At 34.3% G+C, this 26599-nt stretch overlaps 2 protein-coding genes across 2 annotated transcripts; both read right to left on the reverse strand.

Annotated features, from left to right (window-relative positions):
• Positions 1-6589: 6589 nt before the first annotated feature.
• Positions 6590-8619, reverse strand: LOC149807544 (complement C1q tumor necrosis factor-related protein 3-like). The gene is made up of 2 exons (XM_089942038.1): positions 8329-8619; positions 6590-7308 (listed from the first exon to the last, which is right to left on the reverse strand). Exons 1-2 carry the CDS (start codon positions 8540-8542, stop codon positions 6908-6910), a joined length of 615 nt encoding a protein of 204 aa, XP_089798164.1. The 5' UTR covers positions 8543-8619; the 3' UTR covers positions 6590-6907.
• Positions 8620-20012: 11393 nt separating this feature from the next.
• LOC149807545 (complement C1q tumor necrosis factor-related protein 3-like) lies at positions 20013-22103 on the reverse strand. The gene is made up of 2 exons (XM_089942159.1): positions 21828-22103; positions 20013-20727 (listed from the first exon to the last, which is right to left on the reverse strand). Exons 1-2 carry the CDS (start codon positions 22090-22092, stop codon positions 20327-20329), a joined length of 666 nt encoding a protein of 221 aa, XP_089798285.1. The 5' UTR covers positions 22093-22103; the 3' UTR covers positions 20013-20326.
• Positions 22104-26599: the final 4496 nt, after the last annotated feature.

Consider the following 26599-nt stretch of genomic DNA (forward strand, 5'->3'; position numbering starts at 1 on the left):
AACGTCGCTAAAATCAGGTTGTTTGATGGAGAACCTCGAAGCGTTTGTCATTTATAATGATAATAGCTCTTTCAGCAGCCGTGTCAGTATTTCTTAAAATATTGTTTACGATCATAAAAAAATTGAGCTGAAATCTAGCATTTTCTTTTAAAAAGATCACATGAAGACAGATGGGTAATGGTTGATGTTCTTTAAATAGAAGACTTATTCCGTCAATAGTTGCCTACAAACCTCAGCTATTAAAATGTATTTTGGTGTCTGGCATATTTATGAAAGAGGTAGAAGTACGGTGTTTCAGGGAGATGTCTCTAACGCAGTATCGGGGGCTCTCCAGTGTCAAGATTTTCAAGACTTCCAAACTTAATGACGAGTCTTACATGATTTGTATGATACTTCAGAACGTCTACTAGATTCGATACTTAGTTTGCTTAGATAATGCACATCTCCACTGAAGTCAGCGGTATACTGCTCTTTTTGTAACATACTCTTACGGGATCCTCGACAAAAGAACAGCTTTCTGATGTCTTAACATTTGCTATAACTAACTACTGTTGTCGGAGGAGAAATGCTATTTACGTGGGATGGATTAATGTGGTTTTTCATCTGTAGCATTGATTTTTTATTTACTACACACACACACACACACACACTGATTATTTACGTTATCAACTTCACTCTTTATTTAGATGCATGCTCAGACAGGTACTGGCTATGAAACTCATTCGCTAGTTTAAACTTATCCATTGTAATTTGCACAAGCGACTTTCTATCTGAAGAACGATCATAAAGGACCCTTCAGTTCACAATTGTACGGACCAGATTCCTCTTCTTGCCATATTTGCGTCCGCCGTCATTCTAGTAGTCCAATAAGTCACAGGATTCGAGATTACAGAAACAGAAACCGGTCTTGATTGATATAATCCGTCCTAACCAGGCATCGGACAAAACCTGAGGTCAAGTAGTCTGTTGCATCGGCGTGGAAACTATCTGTATTTATGCTCTTGTTCATTCACTGTAGATTGGCCACGTAAAATGTTTGTAATCTTCGAGTTGTACTGCCAATTCAGCGGAATAAAGATTTTTATTGTTATCCTAATCAAAGGTGTATATAAGGAGAGAATATTAATGGTAAACATGATACATTACGGACGGGTTTACGTCAGATGGGGTCTTATAAGAATTAATCTAATTTCGATTGAATGGGATAGGTCCTAGGAATAGGTATTTTGAGATATTATATTCAATAGTAAGATCTTTCACATGGGGTATATCGCGACATATAGTTGTAATAGACTCTTGAAGGTGGATATAATGAGAGAAATGAGCAGTGCGATTCATTTCTGTTTTAGTTTCCTTCCTGTTCGGATTCTTTCTCCAAACGTTGAAATCAGCCTGCAGGTGTTTTTAATATTTTAATAATTTGAGAGGAAACCTTGGTTTATACAACGGAAATAGAAAGTGCTTACTGGACAACAATTATTCTGGACCTGTTGTTGATTATTCAAAGGAGTTCTGTGATATATGTATGGTCGAAATGATAAATGGGTTAGTTCTTACAGGCAAAGCGATAGGTGTCTCTGAAGAATACGAATTAAATTTCTCTAACCTGAATGATAATGCTATCTATTGTTATTTATAAAAGTTAAAAAGCACGTTGCTTTATAATCGAATTATATCAATTTACATTATGTTTGGTGCATATATTTTAACTTACTGAGGATGTTTGAGGAAAAGAAGCTTTTGTGGCGCAAGGGATTCCAATGTCAACATTTTAGACCTGGTTTTCCATATCTTGCTCTATTACAGAAAATAGTTCCAGTGGAAATGCTTCGCTATTTGGTAATTTGTTTTAAAGATAACCGCAGTAGGTCAGCTTGCTAGTTTGTCTTGATACATCCAGACCAATGCTTTTCGAGATGCGGATTAATTATCCATGACGCTTTTATTTGCTGCTCCTAGGTTAAAGAGCATTTCTATCAGCAGAATATATGTCAAAACGCATTCACACTATCAGTGCGCAATATTTCCTTTTGGCTACGGTAAGCCTATTGTATACTACAGGGTGAGCATATACGGGGATCAGCTGGTATGTATGTAATAGCCCTTAACTGAACCTCAGCACAGTAATAGGTATATCATGCCAAATAAAAGTAAAGTTTTAAAATGTAACAATGAATAAGAGCACAACATATTTTGAAAAATAATACCTTTAATACACATAAAATATATACAGTAAAATGTAAGTAATAGAAAAGAGTAAAAACCACCAAGCTGTGTAAATTCAAAAAATAATTTATTTCAGTAGAAGAGTTAAACAATAACTAGTCCAGAATGTTAAATTACGAGTCCTAATGAGTGGTGTTCTAAATAAGATCTAGTTCTAAAGGCGTTGATTTGAATGTTGTCTTGAATGTACTAATGCATCAGTAGCATGAAGTGTGATGATATACTAACAGTCTTCCAATTAATCACAATAATATAAACATAGATGTCCTTGTCTGAATTCACTATAATTCCAAATTAATTTCAAGAATATTTTTGAAAAGAGTTTTCTATTTCCAGTATATAATTCGAATAAGTGATTCCACCCATATGAAATACTGAACAGCAATACAAATGCTTCTGCTAAGAAGTGAAATACAAAAATGAAACATGCTTCAAGTAAACACACACACACACACACACACACACACACACACACACACAGAGAGAGAGAGAGAGAGAGACGCAAAGGTAAAGCCAGGATGAAGGTCCAAAGTTCGTACAACATTTAATAATAATAATGCTATATGCTTACTTTTGATCAGTCTAAAATCTGTAGAAATCTTGAAACATCAAGAACTTATTTTGATATAGTGAGGACGCTTGTGGAAAAGACCTTTTTAGGGCGCAAGAGATTCCAATGTCAAGTTTCTAGAAGTGTTTCTTCCATATCTTGCTCTAAAATAATGATTAGTTTCAGTGGAAATGATGCAAAAATGCAATGATAAATACAGGCGGTAAACGTATTAATTTCTCCTGACACATCTAGGCCAATGCTCTGATTTGATCGAATTGTCATTCGTGTATGTTTTCTACTGTACCAAGGCAAAACATTTTTTATGTATGTAAATAATAGAAATTTCACAAATTGGTCACACATTATTAAACAAACCGCATTTCTTCAAAACGTAAAAGATTTTCTATGTTCAAAATCGTAAATAGCGAATTCACATGAAAACTTTTTTGTCTCAGTGTGGTAGCTGATACGCTGAACAATTGTGTTCCACAGTCAGTGTATGTTCTCCGATTGGGGCTCACCTCAAAATTTTCGTACAGTAACATACACAGGGCGAGACCATTTTGTGCATGTTTTATTGTATAACATCGACGTCAACATTTTCAAATTGTTTTGTATTTATCGCATTTGCACTGATCTCGTTAACACAAAGTATGGTATGATCCCGAAAACAAGCTTTGCATTGAGAATGACAACTTGTTGCACACAGGGCATATGTATCTCGTCTCTTCAAGTTTTCGATAATACTGCACTCAGGCAGACATAATGTCCCTATCTCGTGTTCGTCTGGCAAAGTTCAAATACACAAGCAGAATCGTCAATTCCTATTAACAAAAACGCATGTCACCTGACGTATCCACTGATCATTTCTTGATAGTCATGCTTTACGTCTAATTGCTTCTAATGTCTGGGCCATGAGCATAATGCATCCCGAAATTAAGATGAAAGAACAATGGGAACGGGCGATAAAACTGTCGCGTCGAATCTCCTCTGATGCATTGGACACGAAATAGGCACCTATTTACCAACACAACACATTTTACACAAGCCTATTTAGACAAACTATATGTGTATGACCCAATCACTCTCCTGAAAGTAAGACGTGGCATACTGCCATACCTGCATTTCTTTTGAAATGGTGCTGAGGCTGGAAAACACCGGAGTAAGATTAAATAATTACATTACGATATGTGTTGTGTGTCTAGTATAAAAAATTTGTGCTACAAAAACTTCCATGTTCTGATCTATGTGTACGCATCGATTGGTCTTGGTAATAATTAGACAGGAAACACTTCTCTTACAAATAAGCTGATATCAAGCTGTGTGTGTGTGTGTGTGTGTGTGTGTGTGTGTGTGTGTGTGTAAGTACTTTCAGAGGTAACACGCTGTTTGTAGCAAACTGACATAACTTTTGCTTCAGATTTATCGAAGAGAAACATTGAAAACGCTGTTATTTGAGGGCTAATATATATGTATTTTGTGTGTGTGTGTGTGTGTGTGTGTGTGTGTGTGTTGCTGAATTAGGATACAAACTTCCTTACTAGTAACATTATTTTACCATTATCATCTTTCCATTCAGTCAGATACCGTAATGTTTCCTTGGGCCATGCGCTTTACTCCAAATACCTATATTTGTGTTGTTGTGCCGTAACCCACTACACCAAAGCAAACTTGAACTGATCTAATTATATTAAATAAACCTGGTATCTAATATATATATATGCATATATATATATATATATATATATATATATATATATATATATATATATATATATATATATATATATATATATATGTATGGAGTGTACACGAGTGTATGAAGGCATTCACTAAATGCAAGAATGTATTTTATAATAAGAAAAACACAAATTTTGCTAAATAACAAACTGATCACCTAAGATATGAGTAGTTCCATATTTTTGAAGAAGGTACTCCGTTTCATTCTTTTGGATGTTACGATCTTCATGAATGCTCCATTAATCAATATGCTTAATGATTATGAATATGACATATCTACGTGTATGTATCAGAGTGCTTTTATACAGTGCATTCGGCTGTGTCGAATAGGTCACGTACATGGAAGGAGTTCACTTATTTGTACAATTACTTATATACATATTGTTGGTGATTTAAAGACACATTTCTGTATTTATAAGAAATATGTATTACTATTGTTTTGTGTGTGACGTTTGAACTGTGAGTAAATTACCTTGTATCGTTGTACAGCGTAGTGAAGAGCAAGAGTAGAGTGTTATAGAAAGCATAAGAAAAGTAGGCAGCTTACTGGGGTTGGTGTTCTTAATAAAGGAGAAATATCAATGCATAGTCTTAGATTTTTGTACACATGCGTTTACTACCATTCAAAACAATTGATATAGCAAAGACCCCTCTCTCTCTCTCTCTCTCTCTCTCACACACACACACACACACACTGAATTCGTAGCTAAACAGCCTGGGAATTAAATCGGATCAACTCGTGTGTATACATTTCATCTTGTCATGTTCAGCAATTTTGGTACATCCTTCTAGTGTGTCTTCATCTCAAAATGAAAGTCCATGTACAATGGAAAAGTGATAATAATTATACGAATTACCGAAAGGATGTGAAAAAGGTCATATTGTTGTATTTGATGAAGCACACAATAGTTAATTTATCTGGTTGGATTAGTTCTTACGCATTTGTGCTAAAGAGCTTTAGAAATGAGCAAATACAGACAGGAGAGAAAAACTAACTAACCACTGGATGCACCTTGAGGGTGGGGGGTGGGAGCGAAACAAACAAAGGTTATTTCTTACAGTTATTATCCAATCGAAGCAATTATTATCAGTGAAGGCCGCGCAATGTGTATACCTTTCTCGATCATGTCAACCAGACCATTGCTCTGCGTTATACGTCTGTCAAATTACCTGGCTCGACGGCAGTGGTTCCGATCCCCCACGTCGTGACCCATATCAGTGTCGCTAGAACGTTATTTTGGATCGCGGATAGCCGCCGAGAGCTTTTGAGGGTTGGAAATGTCATAAAAATGTGGAAACTGGGTCCTGAGGCAGAGAAAAAATGTGTTAGGGTCGCGGCCAAAATTGGTTGGAAACGACTGCTTTATCGTCATGTCTTTTGCAGAAGCTAATCTGATGGAAGTATTAAGTTGATTTGAATTCGGAAGCTGGAAATGTACCTGTTTGGGCTGGCTGATCTAACACTTCTCTGCTACAAAAAATATATTCTGCAATCCAAATTCGTAGTATTCAGTACTGTAACTCATCATACCTACTTATAGTGGGTTCGAGCACCCTTTAACAACCTCACTCAAAAGTAAAATCTATACAGCACACATTTCCAAATATGAATATTTATGAATATGAAAATTAAGCAAATTATATTACAATTTAAAATATATACGTTTGCAATTTAACATTTATGTTTATTTTTTTCAAAGCAAAATATTTGATATCACAAAAGAATGCGGGTTGACAGTTTCTTCAATTACGCGTTCCTCAGGAGCTTATGATTACATGGTAAATTGGGGATGTTTATCAAAGGAAATATCACTGGTGTTACTTAAATAACCTTCATTATTCTTGTATATTATACATTTTAATGAGATGGTCTTTATCATTCACATGATTATATTCTCATTTTGGCTGTTGCTTATGCTTTCTTTCCCACTTTCAAAAAGATCGTAAGCGAATAAAATAAAAATCTATAATAAGAGTTGGTTACGAGTTAGGAATTCTACTAATGTTGAGTTGTGAATGCAGAGGGTTAATAATTGTCTCTCGCATAAAATAAATAAAACCTAAAGGATACATAGTGAGAAAAATGTATTTTTAAAAGATGAATCAATGCTCGATTTGAAGTAAAAAAGCAGCATCCTTCAGTTATCACAAATGTCATTTTCCTTGTGTACATTTGTTTCAACTTAATGAATGTGTTACATATTAAAATACCCCTTAAACGTGGTGTTTATTTTCTAACTTATCAACAGTAAATAATCAGAATAGGATATTTTAGATATAATTGGAAGCAAAATCATAGCTATCGTATTGGAAAGACAAGTTTATCAAAAGGCATGTTTTAACTTCTACAATATACTACATTTCAGGTGAATTAAAAATCTTGATTTATTAAGCCATTCTTTGAATAAGTACCCCAGAAAAAGACGTATAGTGATATCCATAAAATCCTGCATGCATTACAAAAGCTTTGATGAAGATATTGTCATTTTCAGTCAGAATTGCAGGAACTGACACCGCTCCAACCATTCGACCACTAGCAATATCCCCCGAAAAAAGACTTGCCAGTTGTTTGTTGCCATTCATTAAACGGATATGCACTGGAACACCTTCTCGATTCATAGCAGTGACAGAAAGCATGTACATGCCCTTTACAGGAGCACGGAATACACCGAGGTCGGGATTGTAACCATTTCCCTCATTCATATCCACTTTGTCTAGCTTCAGAACTTCACCATTTTGGATAGTCGTGTGATTAGAAAGCTTTGCAACAAATCCAACTGGAGACATAGCTGAAAATACGAAACGAAACACTTTATAGCATTTCCGTATCATACTACGTACATAGATCTGAACATTGCAATTGTAAAGAAAGAGGCATTGTGCTATACTTACACAGGAACAAATATTTCATTAAGAGAAGCTAACATAGAAAATACTGAGTCTTAACATGAGGCACTTTAATATAAAGTGGCAGCATTCTTCATGCGAATATATAATTAGAAGAGGTAACTAATATGAAAAGATTTACAAACAACGTCCAGGTTAGAAAGTAGCAGCAAAACCTTGCTGTGGATTCATATGTATCATCCTTGCACTCATCTACACCTTCACCTTTCTATCTACTGGCTGTGGATTGAGATGTTAAACTCTATAACACATCTTCAATATTATGTAAAGTCATATCACATTAATTTAAAAATAAATAAATATGTTTGATAATTTGAGCAACATCACCGGCGTATACTATTTGTTATTGTCAACGCACACTTTTACGTTTTTTTATGGATAACACATCACTTAATGATTAAAGGATACAAACAACAAAAACACAAACAAACAAACAAAGCCAATTTAGTGAAAAACACTTTTGAATGATATAGCTTTCATGCTATAATCCTCTCTCCCAATAAGAAAAGTACATCTGTCGGTTTGCAAGAGGAGGCCAGAAACACCATAATTTTATGATTTCACTCGTATAAATAGAGATAGATATTATTAATAATGTGTCATTAGTCGCTGCAAAACATTGTCTTCTTAAAGAAAGTTCTAATGACGCAAAATGACTAGTGCTTATGTCTGAAAATCAAAATGATGCAAAAAACAACCCGAACCGATTTAGTGAAAATCAGAAAGTGGCGAACACGTTTCCGCTCCCGACTGGACACATAAATAGAGTGGTTAAATCTTTATGTCGAAACTGATATAAAGACTTGAAGAAGTAAAAGGAACCCAGAACGACCACGGAATTGTCTTAGTGGTGTTTCAGGAAAAGACAGACTAATTGATGTGAGCAGTTATTGGGGACTAACCTTGATTCATCATTGTCTGTAGCTGTGCATATCGTAGAGTCAGTAGTTGCACGTCATTCTCCAATAGTAAACGTCGTTCTCTCTCTTCCGCTAGACGAAGCCTGACAGCGTTGATATCACCATCACTCGCGCCATCCAACAATGATATGCCGGTCCCTTGCTCTTTGGAACAACTTACTGTGCATAAAAGACTGAAGATCAAGAAATGTTTCATCCTAATAATGATCAATGGTATACAGAGAACGCTCCACCAAAAGGTTAATTTTTAGCGAGACGGCAATCAAGACAAAGCTTTTTATACCATTTTGTGTGTACTCAAGTGTTATAGATTTTAATAGCAATTGGTGGTTTGCGAGTGACGTGTGCATACAATGTCGGTTACAGAGAGAGTTGCGTTGCAAAATTCTTAATTGTAACTGTGTCTTATCACCTAAATTATTTTCCAGTCGTAAATCAAGACAAGACATAATGAGGGAGAGCGGCAGTTATTCAAAACAACTTGTAACTGACATTTTTTGCCTGACTAAAATGTGTACCAACGAATAATGAGTTAATTAGGTACCTGCGTAGATTTTAAAGAATTTGAAACCTTATAGAAAGCTGTAATGACACAAACTGATTGAGAGCACATTGTCGTGAGTGAATGTGTATACATAAATTTCAAGACTGAAAGGAATACAAGATTTTTTTTGTTTTGTACAAAGCTGACATATAACAATCTATTTGAATACACCATCTTTGTCCCCGAAAGGTTATGGTGGATACCATCATCGATGATGACAAAGCGCATGTGCAACAAGTCTGTATATAAATGTGCAAGCGCTTTCGAGATCTACAGATCCCATTTGCAAAGTGTGCAACAGGAACAATTAATAATTACAATGTAACAAAAATCTGTTGTTTTATTTTGGTGAAACCATTATTAAAGTATCTAGCACTAATATATCCGACAAAAACCATCATACTTTCTACTTTGAGCTATTTACATTGCGGCAGATCATATCTTACAAATGAGGAAGATGACTATTTTCTTTAAATTATCCTTCAACTGACCCTTTTAACTGACTGGAACAAAGGACATGTCTAATATTATCGCGATGCTGCAGATACGCAAAACTTCGTTCCTGATAACATCTATAATACAAGTTATAATCCAAGCAGTAAAGATAAAGTGCAAGTATTAGCGCTTAATGCAGATCAGCGCAAACATGCTAGCTGTGCCACTTAAAACTAAACCTCTACAAATGTTATTGTCAAAAATTGTGCAACAATCCCAGTGGCACATAATTCTGAAGAGGCGAATCCAATTAATTTCCTTTAGTCTTCTGATTTCGTGGTTTCATGTTTGGTTGTGTGCTACTTCAGTCAGCATAAGGACACTGAAATAATGGCCAGGGGAATAAATATATTCTGTGACTGGGCTTCTTGACAATTGTTTAGATTGCCTTTCGGATCTTGACAGATACGTCATTCTCGGTCTTCCTTCATACTGGGTTGAAAATGTTTCGCATCTTATTAAAAATAAAGCCGGTGTTTGGCTAGAGATGGTACTACTATCATTTTTCCGTTCGTGACTGTGCTAGAGAAAACAGTAGTTTTTACCATGTTTTAGCGTGTCTTGCATCTTTTATTCCCCAATGGTTTGTGTAGAAGCTGGATGAGAGTAATAATTGGTATTAACTGGTTTCGTTTGGAGTAACTATACATCGTTCAGGAATATTATTATATTTGTGACATGTATATTTAATTTGCATTTTTTAAATATGTATCATATCCTATGGGTCATGTAAAATTGTATTTTGAAGCTGACCTAGTGGAAAGTCAAGTTCTTTGTCTACCTGACCAGAATCGTTGATTTTTTTTTTAAATTCTCTAAACAGCTAATAAGTAGCTTACATTTTCTCGATGAACGTGGGTTTAATATTAAGATAATTATGAATAGAAGGAAATTTGTGTCGTAGTCTGCGTCATGAACATTGTTTACCATGTTCTTTATAATAATTTAAATCATATAACTTTCTTGAATTGAATGTTCCATCTAGGAATATTTTTTATTTGAAAATGCTAATTGTTACCCAGGTAAATTAGAAGGCTTTACAATCTTGCTTACTGGGAAATTATTGATTCGTGCTGTAAGATCTTGATAGTGAATCATGGATGTGTTCAATTATCATTTTTTTCTGTAATTGTTTCATTCAAAATATTCTACTCTGCAAATACAAAGTGCTCTGTAATATTCTTGGAAAGAGACATTAATTGGCAATTAAAGTGTATTTAAACAACGAAACCCTGGTTTATACTACTGTGATTCAACAAGATACTGTAAGCACATCAATACAGTGTAGGCTATTGGTACATTAGTACTTTAGAGACTCCCGGCCATTACACTAACATCAACACCTTCAGCGTTTGGAAATTATTTGGAATACCACTATGATTTCTCAAGAAGTTAATTAAAAAAATTTGTGTTAGTAATTCTAAGATTATTTGGGATGTAACTCGCAATACTATACGTTCTTACATTTTCACTATGTGTTTTAGGGAAACAAATTATTTGTTGAATTTTACAAAGCTTGTTACTTCTCACTCTTTTCTATCATTTATAATAAAACCATAGAGTCGTAATATTTGTTATTAATTATTTGATGTGTCAAAAATGGCAAGGTTTGTTTATGAAATTACTGCTGCGAACCTGACTCATTGGTGGATTTCATAGACTTTATTAACGCATCCGTTCAGATTTTAATTTCCGTTTTACGACTTAATTTCAATTCAGTTAAAACGAAGCTACTGGAATCGAATATACATCAGTGTGGCTAAGAGTCTGCCTTCATCTTTACCTATAAAAATATTTAAATGCAAGTGACCGATCTATGTGCTCATGGTAGTGCCGTTAATGTGCAGGTAGCGTTTTCCATTGAATTCGAAGTTATTTAGTTTAAATGCTAGTTTCAATTGTTTGACAAGATGGCAAGTTAGTCAGTTCTTCTCGTTTATTGTTTGCTATTTTTGCCGCAAGTTTCTATTTCAAGATCATGCAAGATAGTCGTGGATAGGGAAGTTACATCTATTGAGATAAGCAGACTATAATGTGTTAAAGTTTCACGGGTTTTACTTCATACCAGGAAAAGGGGGGTGTTATGAAGCTAAGAGGAGAGTGTTGAGATATGGGTCTGATGTCTCTCTTTTATGCCGTAACGTTTTGTCAATAGTTCCGCGTTCATTTTAACAAATGGTAATGTCTTTACTTACTGAATGAAATATTGATGCATGGCTTACCCTTATTGCAATTATCGAGCAACAGTTTAAACTTTAAACAAAGAGGTAATGGCTTCAACGGGCACGTTAATTTTGTAGCCTTTGTTGATAATTTTTTCCCAATTTGATGGGGTTAGTTAGACAATTTCCAGGTTTTCAAATAGTGGCGAATAAAGTAAATATAACATAGGTATATGGTGTGATAAGGGTCGACCTTGGCCTCAAACGAGATTTACATGAAACATATACTGATTAAAGAGGTTCCTCGCACTTAATAAAATATATATGTAAATGTTATCCACGATAGCGTGTAATAAAGAATATCAACCATAAATAAACCAGATGTTTTCTCTTCCGTTATGGCAACTGTTTTTGAGGACTAAATACATCATAGCTACAAAGCCGGCTTCAAGCTGATGGCCTAAATAATATATTTAAGATAACACATTTGTATATAATATGACTAATATTCAATAATGTTATATATGTCTGCTTTTTGTTTCACAATATCGTTAAAATGATGTGTATCTTTACGTTAATTGTGGTTGATTACTTGTGACACCTATTTTCGTTTACATTCAATGACTTATGTTTATATTTAGGACTGACGTGAGTGCCAAGATCTGACAGTATCGACAGAATATAACACTTAATGAATTCGTTGATCATAAATAATTACCAGAAAGCTGTGGAGACAATTTGATGAATTAGTAAAAGCCAAATGCTGCTACAACGTATCAAAAAGGAATAAAAGCCAAACTTTTCAGAACATCGGCGACCATTGCAGTTTAGTTCATAAATTGGCGGTGGAAGCTTACATTCAACTTTTTTTGTTACCATTTCAATACAATTGTCAAATGACTTTAATTTTGGAGAAGGTAGTGTCATATTTAAAACACATATTTCCTCTATTTTGTTGACCTTATTTTATGTATATTTCACTTTATATTTAATATATAGGAAATTTAGAGTCGATGCTTAATGATTAACGAGATATAAACAATAGTGATTGCTGCTTAAACAAAACCCCAGGCCGCACTATCGCCCCCCCCCCCACCTCGATGCTCAGTAGTAGGTCCCTAATTTTACAATGTCTTTTATGTACCATATGCTGTAATTATCCTATTTTAGTTGCATATTTGTCAAAATTACAGTTGACTTTTGTTGTTTTCATTATCAAACGTAAAATAGGGTTACTAATATGTATTGCATGACCTGTTCACACACACACAAACACACACACACACACAGTACATACTAGAAAGGTATCCCAAGCCACCAACAAGAAGACGAAAAATAAATATTGCAAAAAGTGGCTGACAGGAATAAAATGTAGGTTTTCCAGGTTCAAATCTACCCGAATACGTCACATTTTATTACATAAGACGCAATTCAAGAATGTACTTTAAATATCTTAGATCGATATAATATCGAAATGCAATCAATGTTCGTGTCGGCATACAGAACTAAGGAATGTTGTGTAGTATAGTCACAAACTGTATCAGATGTTCAAAAATAAAGAAGTGTGACATATTTTGTCACATTATACCCTGATGAACCTAGATCCCCTTCCTGTCTTCGGTCCCCAGTGGTTTAAGGCTCTTTACAGATCACACACATCACACCTCTGTCCGCGGTTGTTCTTCGTTGAATTGTCAAGCTTTCCTCATCCTCTAAGTATATTGGCTGTCATGTGTTGTCAGAAGTAATCATTTCATCATTTTAAAAGAATACTGGGTATTTATCCTAAACGCTCTCTATATTTATTGGTCAATATAATAATCAAATGGTGCTCTATTTCGGTTTGGAAGAAATTACATCAATATTTCATACATTTATTTCACGATTTTCTTAATTTATTTTATTGTATATGTAATGTCTAGGAACCTTACATTTATCCATTGTGAATATCAAGAACTGTACTAAAGTGTTTCCTCTGCTTAAAAAATCCCAAGGGTACTTCCGCGCCTCTACCCTTCGTCCACGCCACCATCGAAATGGTTCATATATATATATATATATATATATATATATATATATATATATATATATATATATATATGAAGATAGATAAAGATAGATGTATGTATGTATATAAAGATAGATGTACGTATGTATGTGTCTGTTTGTATAACATTAAACATCGTATCAATTCCCGTTCATTAGTGACTGGGTGGGACATCATGCCCCAACATCTATATAAACTGCCACACTGTGGGCATTGTAGCGATATGACTGAAAAATGGTTAAAGCTGCTTTAAAAATCCAAATCACACACACACTTTTACGATCCAGCCTGTCCATCCATCTATATGTATGCTGATACATACATACATAATGTAGGTTCTTAAGAAATGCAGGTTGAGATCTGAAAGATGGCATACGTAATAGGCTTCATAACTACACACTTGGGTCTTCCCATTCTCCAGTGATGCTCTTGGGTAAGCTCCTGGAAGTTGTTGAGAGCACCCTATAACCACATATAGTTTTAAAGGTCATATTGTATGCTATGTGCATGGTGGATCACAATAGCATTAACAAAATTTCCATGCTAGTGTCTGCAATGTTTTCAAATAAAGTATTTTATCTTTTTAGAAAATTGATGAGGGCAAACCTCCGTATTAGTGGAGACAATCGCTATGCGTAGGCTATATGTTCAAATGAGATCGATGGAAGAGCAGAACAGAATTTATATGAAACTAAGAGCCTCCTAAGGAAAGAATTACCCAAATATCTGCCTTATATGGAAGAACTACCAGAAATAACAGCATGAGATGCTAGTGACATTTTAATTCTATTACATGAGAAAGAAATTGTGCATTACATTACTGTTGAAAATATCTATATTTCATGATGATTAAAATGTTGTGTGCAATTACTTCAATATACTGAATATCATATATAAATAGCACCTTCAACAATCTCAACTAGACTGTATTATTACTGGCCATACTATTAAACCAGGCTTGTTGATGACAGCTTCAGTACAATGCAGTCTCCTAGGAACAACATTTTTACAAAAGGATTTCAAGTATAACAATGTAGAAATGCTACATTTGCAACTAATATTATGTCATCGGAGAGCAATGTGGTATTGTTACTACATCAGGTTTGGAAATCACAAAACAAGTGCCCTAGAAATAGGGTATTGTTACTACATGGGTTTGCTGAAGAGCTATGTAGCATTGTTACTACATCAGGTTTGGAAATCACAAAATCAGTGCCTTAGAAATAGGGAATTGTTACTACATGTGTTTGGGGGGTAGCTATGTAGTAGTATTACTACATCTGGCTTGGAAATCACAAAACCAGTGCCCTAAAAATACCGTATTGTTAATAAATGGGTTTGGGGGAGAGCTATGTAGTATTGTTACTACATCAGATTTTGAAGAAAACAAATCAGTGCCTAGAAATAGGGTATTGTTACTACATGGGTTTGGTGGAGAGGTATGTAGTATTGTTACTACATCAGGCTTTGGAGATTACAAAATCACTGCCTAGAAATAGGGTACTATTACTACATGGGTGTGTTGGAGAGTTATGTAGTATGGTCACTACATCAGAATTTGAAGAATACAAATCAATGCCTAGAAATAGGGTATTTTTACTACATGGGTTTTGGGGAAGGCTATGTAGTATTGTTACTACATCAGATTATGAAGAAAACAAATCAGTGCCTAGAAATAGGGTATTGTTACTACATGGGTTTGGGGGAAGGCTATGTAGTATGGTCACTACATCAGAATTTGAAGAAAACAAATCAATGCCTAGAAATAGGGCATTGTTACTACATGGGTTTGGTGGAGAGCTATGTAGTATTGTTGCTAATCAGGTTTTAGAGATCACTAAATCAGTGGTGGGAAATAGGGTATTGTTAACTCATATGTTTGGGAATTAACCATGTAGTATTGTTACTAGTACGTTTACTAGTACAACATGATTCACTTTACAACTTCTTGTGCTTCTTATTATTAGATATTGTATGTACAAAGTTTAAAATTCCTTTAAAAAGGACAAGCAAGCAATTCCTTTTTTATTCTGACAGCCATTCCAGCTCAAATACTGAACAGCAATACAAATGATTCTCCTAAGATGTGAAATACAAAAATGAATGTTTCTTCAAGTTACCAAACACACACATGCACAAACCCACATATATATATATATATATATATATATGTGCGTGTGTATATATATATATATATATATATATATATATATATATATATATGTGTGTGCGTGTATATATATATATATATATATATATATATATATATATATATATATATATGTATGTGTGCACATATATCAATATAGACACAGAGGAAGAGCCAGGATGAAAGTCCAAAGTTCGTTCATAAAAATTCAAATTTGTAATCAGATAAAATCCATTACTAAGATTATATTAAACGATGTGGTACACATCAGGTACAACAGGTTATTCATTTGTAGAATAATATTGTACCTGACCCAAGTAAACATGTTTATCTTTATTACTAATATTAATATTTAATTCATAGGGAAATATTAGCCATGTGTAAATTGTTTACAAAATTCAAAGTTACTGATCAAGGACAAAATGAACTTGATTTTGGCCATGGTCAGGTCTAATTTACAATCATATATTTCAACATATAATCATGGAGAAAAAACTAACAAACAATGCAACATTTAATAATAATAATAATAATAATAATAATAATAATAATGATAATAATAATATATGTTTACTTTTGATCATAGTCTAAAATCTGTAGAAATCTTGAAACATCAAGAATTTAATTTGATATTGTGAGGACGTTTGTGGAAAATACCTTTTTAGGGCGCAAGAGATTGCAATGTCACATTTCTAGAATTGCTTCTTCCATATCTTGCACTAAAATAATAATTAGTTTCAGTGGAAATAATGCAAAGGTGCAATAATAACTACAGGAGATAAACGTACTAATTTGTCCTGACACATCTAGGCCAATGGTTTGATTTGATCGGATTGTCTATGGTGTTTGGATCTACTGTACCAAGGCAAAACATTCTTTGTGTATGTAAATAATAAAAATGCCAAACATTGGTCACAATTTATTATACAAACCGCATTCCCTCAAAACGTAAAAGATTTTCTATGTTCAAAATCGTAAACATCGAATTCACATGAAAATAATTTATGGTAGCTGATACGCTGAACAAATACGTGTTCCACAGTCAGTGTATTGTCTCCGGTTGGGGCTCACCTCAAAATTTTCGTACAGTAACATACACAAGTCGAGACCATTATGTGCATGTTTTTTTGTCACATCGAGGTCAACATTTTCAAATTGTTTTGTATTTATCGCATTTGCACTGATATCGTTTCTACAAAGTATGTTATGATCCCGAAAACAAGCATTGTATTGAGAATGTTTTCGATAATACTGCACTCAGGCAGACATGATGTCCCTATTTCGTGTCCGTCTGTCACATACACAAGCAGAATCGTCAGATCCTAATAACAAAATCGCGTGTCACCTGACTTATCCACTGATAATTTCTTGATAGTCATGCATTAAGTCTAATTGCTCCTAATGTCAGGGCCATGAAAAAGGAACCTCCCGAAATTAAGACGGAAAGAACAATGGGAACAGACGATAAAACTGTCGCGTCTAATCTCTTCTGATGCATTGGACACAAAAAGGCACCTAATTACCAATACAACAAATTTTACGCAACCCTATTAAGACAAACTTGAACTATATGTGTATGACCCAATCACTCTCCTGAAAGTAAGAAGTGGCATACTGCCATACCTGAATTTCTTCTGAAATGGTGGTAAGGCTGGAAAATACCGGTGTAAGATTAAATAATTACATTATGAAATGTGCTGTGTTTCCAGCATATAATTTTTACGCAAAGAAAACTTCCATATTCCGACCTATGTGTATGCATCGATTGGTCTTGGTCATAAATATAGGGAAACACTTCTCTTACAAATAAGCTGATATCAACCTCTCTGTGTGTGTGTGTGTAAGTACTTTCAGGGGTGATACGTTGTTTGTAGCAAACTGACATACCTTTTGCTTCAGATTTATAGAAAAGAAAGATTGAAAATATGGTTATTTGAGAGCTAATATTGTAAGGGATATATATATATATATATATATATATATATATATATATATATATATATATATATATATATATCTGAATTAGGATATCAACCTCCTTACTTGGAAAATGCCTCGACACTAAATAAGTTATGTGTGTTGTTGTGCCGTACCCCACGTCACCAAAGCAAACTTGAATTGATCTAATTATCTTAAATAAAGCTGATATCTTTTATATATATATATATATATATATATATATATATATATATATATATATATATATATGGTACTGTACATGAGTGTATGAAGGCACTTCACTCAATGCAAGAATGTGTTTTATAACAAGAAAAATAAAACTTTTGCTAAATTACAAACTAATCAGGTAAGATATATGAGTAGTTCCATATTTTTGAAGAAGGTACTCCGTTTCATTGTTTTGGATGTTACGATCTTCATGAATGCTCCATTAATCAATATGCTTAAAGATTATGAATATGACATATCTACGTGCATGTATCAATGTGCTTTTCAACAGTGCATTCGGCTGTGTCGAATAGGTCACGTACAGGGAAGGAGTTCTTACTTATATGTACAATTACTTATATACATATTGTTGGTGATTTAGTGACATTTTTCTGTGTTTGTAATAAATTTTTATTTATATTGCTTTATGTGTGACCTTTGAACACTTAGTAAATAAACTTTTATCGTGTACAGCGTAGTGACCTGCAAGACGTAGAGTGTTATAGAAAGCATAACAAAATGAGGCAGCTTACTGGGATTGGTGTTCTTCATAACGAAGAAATATCAATGCATAGTCTTACATTTTTGTACGCATGCGATTACTACCATTCAAAACATTTCACATAGCCAAGACCTCTCTCTGTCCCTCTCTCTCTCTCTGTCTCTATCTGCCTCCCTCTCTCTCACACACACAAACACACTCACACATACATACACTGAATTTGTAGCTAAATAGCCTAGGAATTAAATCGGATCAACTATTATCGGTGTGTACACATTACATCTTGTCATGTTCAGCCATTTTGGTACATCCTTCTAGTGTGTCTTCATTCCAAAACCAAAGTCGATGTATAACGGAAAAGTGATAATAATTATAGGAATTACCGAAAGGACGTGAAAATTGAATAAGGTCATATAGGTGCATTTGATGAAGCGCACCATAGTTCATTTATCAAGTTGAATTAGTTCTTACGCATTTGTGCTAACGAGCTTTAGACATACGCAAATACAGACAGGAGAGAAAAACTAACCAACCACTGGATTCGCCTTGGGTGTGGGGTGGGAGGGAGTGAAACAGACACAGGTTATTTCTTACAGTTGTCATGCAATCGAAGCAATTATTATCATATAAAGGCCGTGCAATGTGAATATCTTTTACGATCATGTCTACCAGACCATTGCTCTGCCTTATACATCTGTCAAAATACCTGGCTCGACGGCAGTGGTTCCGATCCCCCACGTCGTGACCCAAATCAGGGTCGCTAGGACGTTCTTTTGGGTCGCGGATAGTCGCCCGGAGTTTTTGAGGGTGAGAAATCTTATTAAAATTTGGAAACTGGGTCCTGAGGCAGAGAAAAATCATTTGTTAGGGCCGCGGCTAAAAACGGTTGGAAACGACTGCTTTATCATCATGTCTTTTCCAGAAGCTAATCTCATGGAACTGTTAAGTTGATTTTCATTCGGAAGCTGGAAACGTACCTCTTTGGGCTGGATGGTCTATCACTTCTCTGCTACAAAAAGATATATTGTACAGTCCAGACTGGTAGTATTTAGCTACTGTCACTTATCATACATACTTATCGTGGGTTCGAGCACCCTTTAACAACTTCACAAACCAGTAAAATCTATACAGCACACATTTTCAAACATGAATATTTATGTATATGAGAATCAAGCAAACTGGTATTACAATTTAAAATATATTCTTTTGCAATTTAACATTTCTGTTAATTTTTTTCAAAGTAAAATATTTGATATCACGAGAGAACACGTCTTGACAGTTTCTTCAATTAAGCGTTCCTCAGGAGCTTATGGTGACATGGTAAATTTGGGATATTTATCAAAGGAAAGATCACTGGTGTTACTTAAATGACCATTATTATTCCTGTATATTATAAATTTTAATGAGATGGTCTTTATCATTCACATGATTATATTCTCATTTGGGCTGTTGGTTATGCTTTATTTCCTACTTTCAAAAAGATCGTAAGCGAATACAATAAAAATCTATAATCAGAGTTGGTTACGAGTTAGGAATTCTACTAATGTTGATGCAGAGGGTTAATGATTGTTTCTCGCAAAAAATAAATAAAACCTAAAGGATACATTGTGATAAATATTTATACTGAAAAGAATGATTAATGCTGGATTTGAAGTAAAAACAACATTCTTCCGTTATTACAACTATCATTTTCATTGTGTACATTTGTTTCAAATTTAATGAATGTGCTACATATAATAATTTCCCTAAAATGTTTATTTTCATATTTATAAACAGTAAATAATCACAATAGGATATTTTGGATGTAATTGGAAGCAAAATCTAAGCCATCGTATTAGAAAGAAAAGTTTATGAAAAGGAACGTTTTAACTTCTACAAAATACTACATTTCAGGTTATTTATAAACCTTGATTTATTAAGCCAATCTTTGAATAAGTACCCCAGAAAAGGACGTATAGTGATATCCAAAAAATCCTGCATGCATTACAAAAGCTTTGATGAAGATATTGTCATTTTCAGACAGAATTGCAGGAACTGACACCGCTCCAACCATTCGACCACTAGCAATGTCCCCCGAAAATAGATTTGCCAGTTCTTTGTTGCCATTCATTAAAGTGATATGCACTGGAACACCTTCTCGATTCATAGCAGTGACAGAAAGCATGTACATGCCCTTTACAGGAGCACGGAATACACCGAGGTCGGGATTGTAACCATTTCCCTCATTCATATCCACTTTGTCTAGCTTCAGAACTTCGCCATTTTGGATAGTCGTGTGTGTAGAAAGCTTTGCAACAAATCCGACTGGAGACATAGCTGAAAATACAAAGAAAAACAACAACACTTTATGGCATTTCCGTCTCATACTACGTACATAGATCTGAAAAGTACAATTGTGAGTATGTGAGAAAGCTTGCCAGTAGCTTCTCGAGGGTCGGTGGTTCTTTCCGGAGACTTCCCGGGTTCTTCCTCCACCATTAATACTGGCCGCCATGTATAGTCTATCGTGTGCTGAAAAATGGCGTCAAACCCTACAACAACAACAACATCAAGAACAATATAGAAAATACTGACTCTCAACATGAGGCACTTTAATATAAAGTAGTATCACTCTTCATGCGAATATCTAATTAGAAGAAGTAAATTATATGAAAAGATTTACAAACAATAAACAGGTTTGAAAGTAGCAGCAGAACCTTGCTGTGGATTCATATGTATTATCCTTACCCGCATCTATACATTTACCTCTCTATCTACTGCCTGTGGATTGAGATTTTAAACTATAACACATCTTCAATATTATCTAAAGTCATATCACATTAATTTAAAAATAGATAAATAAATTCGATAATTTGAGCAACATCACGCGCGAGTACTATTTGCTATTGTCAACGCATACTTTTACGCTTTCGCTCAATGATTAAAGGATAAAAACAACAAAAACACAAAGAAACAAACAAAGCCAATTTAGTGAAAAAAGCTTTTGAAGGATATAGCTTTCATGCCATAATCCTCTTTTCCAATAAAAAAATATATCTGTCAATATGCAAGCGATGGCCAGAAACTGCATAATTTTATCTGATTTCACTCGTATAAAATAAAGATAGATATCATTAATAATGTGTCTTTAATCGCTGCAAAAGATTGTCTTTTTCAAGAAAGTTCTAATGACGCAAAATAACTAGTGCTTATGTGTGAAAATCAAAATGATGAACAACAACCCCAACCGATGAGAAAGTGGCAAACACGTTTCCGATACCGACCGGACACATAGAGTGGTCAAAACTTTATGTCGAATCCCACTGATATATATTGGCTTCAAGAAGTAAAAGGAACCAACAAGGAGCACGGAATTGTCTTACTGGTGTTTCAAGGAAAGACAGACTAATTGATGGGTGCAGTTATTGGGGACTAACCTTGACTCATCAGTCTCTGTAGCTGTGCATATCGTAGAGTGAGTAGTTGCAAGTCGTTCTCCAGTAGTAAACGCCGTTCTCTCTCTTCTGCTAGACGAAGCCTGACAGCGTTGATATCACCATCACTCGCGCCATCCAACAATGATGTTCCGGTCTTTTGCTCTCTGGAAAAACTTACTGTACATAAAAGACTGAAGATCAAGAAATGTTTCATCCTAATAATGATGAATGGTATACAGAAAATGCTCCACCAGAAGGTTAACATTTATCGAGACGGCTATCGAGACGGAGCTTTTTATACCACTTTGTGTGTACTCAAGTGTTAAAGATTTTAATAGCAATTTGTGGTTTGCAGGTGACGTATGCATAGAATGTCGGTTACTGAAAAAGTTGTTTTGGGAAACTTTCGACTGTTACTGCATCATATTACCTAAGTTATTTTCCAATCGTAAATCAAGACATGTTCAGGGAGAGAGGCAGTTATCCAAAACAAACTTGTCATGGACACTTTTTGTCTCACTAAAATGGTAACCAGCGCAAAATGAGTCCATTAGGTATCTGAATATATTTTAAAGAATTTGAAACCCTATAAAAAGCTGTAATGACACAAAATGATTTAGAGCACGTTGTCGTGAGTGAATATGTATACATAAATTTCATGACTGGAAGGAATACAAGATTTTTTTTTTACAAAGCTGATATATAACAATCTATTGTAATGCACCATCTTTGTCACGGAAGTGTTATGGTCGATACCATCATCGATCATGACAAAGCGCATGTGCAACAAGTCTGTATAGAAATGTCCAAGCGCTTTCGAGATCTACAGATCCCTTTTGCAAAGTGCGCAACAGGAACAATTCATAATTACAACGTAACAAAAATCTATGGCTTTTTTTATTTTGGTGAAAACATTATTCAAGTATCTAACGCTAATATATCTGACAAAAACCATCACACTTTCTACTTTGAACTATTTACATTGCGGCAAATCATATCTTACAAATGAGGAAGATGACTATTTTCGTTAAATTTTCCTTTAACTGGCCCTTTTAACTGACTGGAACAAAGGACACTTCTAAGATCATCGCAATGCTACAGATATATGGCTACGCAAAACTTCGTTCCTGATAACATCTATAATACAAGTAATAATCAAAGCAGTAAATATGAAGTGCAATTATTAGCAGATCAGCACAATAAGGCTAGTTCTGCCAATTAAAATTAAAACTCTACAAATGTTACAGCCCCCAATTGTGCAACAATCTCAGGGGCACATAGTTCTGAGGAGGCAAATCCAATTAGTTTCCTTTAGTCTTCTGATTTCGTGGTTTCAGGTTTGGTTGTGTAATACTTCAGTCAGCATAAGGACACTAAAATAATGGCCAGGGGGAATAAATATATTCTGTGGCTGGGCTTCTTGACAATTGTTTAGATTGCCTTTCGGATCTTGGCAGATACGTCATTCTCGGTCTTCTTTCATACTGGGTTGAAAATGTTTCGCATCTTATTAAACATAAAGCCATTGTTTGGCTTGAGATGGTACTACTTTCATTTTTCCGTTCGTGACTGTGCTGGAGAAAACAGTAGTTGTTATCATGTTTTAGCATGTCTTGCATCTTTTATCCCCAATGTTTTGGGTAGAAGCTGGATGAGAGTAATACTTGGTTATTGACTGGTTTTGTTTGGAGTAGCTATACATCGTTCAGGAATATTATTATATTTGTGACATGTATATTTAATTGCATTTTTTAAAAATTTATTATATGCTATGGGTTATTTAAAATTGTATTTTGTAGCTGACCTAGTCTACCTGACCAGAATCGTTGATTTTGTTTTAAATTCTGTAAACATCTAATACGTAGCTAATATTTTCTCGATGAACGTGGGTTTAATAGTAGGATAATTATGAATAGAAGGAAATTTGTGTCTTAGTCTGTGTCAGGAACATTGTTTACCATGTTCTTTATAATAATTTAAGTCATATAATTTTCTAGAATGGAATGTTCCATCTAGTAATATTTTATTATTTGAAAATGTCAATTGTTACCCAAGTAAAGTAGTGGGCTTTACAATCTCGCTTACTGGGAAATTAGTTTTTCGTGCTGTAAAATCTTGATAGGGAATCATGGATTTGTTCAATGTATAATTTTTTATGTAATTGTTTAATTCAAATATTCTTCTCTCCAAATACAATGTGCTATGTAAGATTCTTTGAAATAGACATTAACTGGCAATTATAGTGCATTCAAACAAGGAAACCCTGGTTTGTACTACTGTGATTCAACAAAATACTGTTGGCACATCAGTACAATGCAGGCTATTGGTACATTAGTACTTTAGAGACTCCAGGCCATTTCACTAACATCAACACCTTCAGCGTTTGGAAGAAATTTGGAATACCACTAGAATTTCTCCAGAAGTTTATTCATTAAGGTTTGTGTTAGTAATTCTAACATTTTTTGGGATATTACTCGCAATACCATACGTTCTTACATTTTCACTTTATGTTTCAGGGAAACAAATTATTTGTTGAATTTTACAAAGCTTACTACTTGTCACTCTTTTCTATTATTTATATTAAAACCATAGTGTCATAATACGTTTTATTAATTATTTGATGCTGTGTCAAAAAAGGCAAGGTTTGTTTTTGAAATTTCTGCTGCGAACCTGACGCATTGGTGGATTTAATCGACTTTATTAACAGATTAGTTCAGATTTTAATTTCCGTTTGAAGACTTCATTTCAGTTCAATTAAAACGAAACTACTGGAGACGTTAATTTTTTAGCCTTTGTTGATCATATTTTCCCAGTTTAATGGGGTTATTTAAGACAAGTTCCAGGTTTTCAAATAGTTCCAGAAGTTTATGTGATTTATCATCCTGCAGTTGTAAACACGAGGTTAATAAAGTAAAAATAACATAGGTATATGGTTTGAGAGGAGTAGACCTTGGCCCCAAATGAGATTTACATGACACAGATACAAATTAAAGACGTTCCTCGCAATTAATTAAATATATACGTAAATGTTATCCACGATAGCGTATAATAAAGAATATCTACCATAAATAAACCAGATGTTTTCTCCTCCGTTATGGCAACTATTTTTGAGGACTAAATACATCATAGCTACAAAGCAGGCTTCAAGCTGATGGCCAAAAGTGATATATTTAAGATAACGCATCTACATATAATATGAGTAATAATTAATAATGTTAAATATAAGTCTGCTTTTTGTTTCACAACATCGTTAAAATGATATGTATCTTTATGTTAATTGTCATTGATTACTTGTGACACCTATTTTCGTTTCCATTCATTTATCTATGTTTATATTTAGGACTGACATGAGTGCCAATATCTCAAGATCTGATAGTATTGACAGAATTTAACACTAAATGAATTCGTTGATCATAAATAGTTACCAAAAACATGTGGAGACAATTTGATGAATTAGTAAAAGCCAAATGCTGCTACAACGTATAAAAAAGAATAAAAACCCAAATTTTCAGAGCATCGGCGACCAAAGCTGTTTAGTGCATGAACTGGCAGTGGGAGCTTACATTAACCTTTTAATGTTACCAATTCAATACAATTATCGAATAACTTTAATTTTGGAGAAGGTATTATCATATTTAAAACACTTATTTCCTCTCTTTTCTTGACCTTATTTTATTTATATTTCACTTTATATTTAATATCTAGGAAATTTAAAGTCGATGCTTAATGATTAAAGAGATATAAACCATAGTGATTTCTGCTTAAACAAAATCCTAGGCCGCAATATCGCCCCTCCCCCTTCGATGGTCAGTAGTAGGTCCCTAATTTTCCAATTTCTTTTTTGTACCATATGCTGTACTTATCCTGTTTTAGCTGCATATTTGTCAAAATTACAGTTACCTTTTATTGTTTTCATTATCAAACGTAAAATAGGGTTACTTACATTTATTGCATGACCTCCTCCCCCCCCCCCCCCACAATACATAATGGTCACCAACAAGAACACGAAAAATAAATATTGCAAAAAGTGGCTAACAGGAAGAAAATGTGGGTTTTCCAGGTTCAAATCTAACGGAATACATCACGTTTTGTTACATCAGATGCAATTCAAAAATGTTCTACAAATATCTTACATCGATATGCCATCTGGACAATGACCCACGTCATAGTGTCCACGACATCCAAATGCAATCAATGTTCGTATCGGCATACATAACTAAGGTATCTTGTGTAGTATAGTTACAAACCGTATCAGATATTCAAAAATAAAGAAATGTGACATATTCTGGCAGATTATACCCTGATGAACCTAGATCCCCTTCCTGTCTTCGGTCCCCAGTGGTTCAAGGCTCTTTACAGACCACATACATCTCACCTCCGTCTGCGGTTGTTCTTCCTTGGATTTCCACGCTTTCCTCATGCACTAAATATATTGGCCGTCATGTGTTGTCTACCCTGCTCTCAAAAATAGTTTTAGACCCACAAAGACCTTCCTGCCAGCCATTGTTTGGCATATTTAATTTAGGGATCCTTTCTAGACTTCAGCTAAGCATTAAAGAAGTAAAAATGTTGAAATATTAATACAAATGTATTTGATCAGTGAGCTCTTCCCCTCATTCCTATATAAATTTATTGACGTCGTTATCGTATTTAACTTGTCAGAAGTCATCATTTCATCATTTTGAAAGAATACTGGGTATTTATCCCAAACGTTACTCTATTTACATTGGTCAATATATTAATCAAATGGTGCTCTTATTGTGGTTTGTACG

The sequence above is a fragment of the Sinohyriopsis cumingii genome, chromosome 1, assembly GCF_028554795.1.
Source record: "Sinohyriopsis cumingii isolate HCF-2022 chromosome 1, ASM2855479v2, whole genome shotgun sequence".
Lineage (NCBI taxonomy): Eukaryota > Metazoa > Mollusca > Bivalvia > Unionida > Unionidae > Sinohyriopsis > Sinohyriopsis cumingii.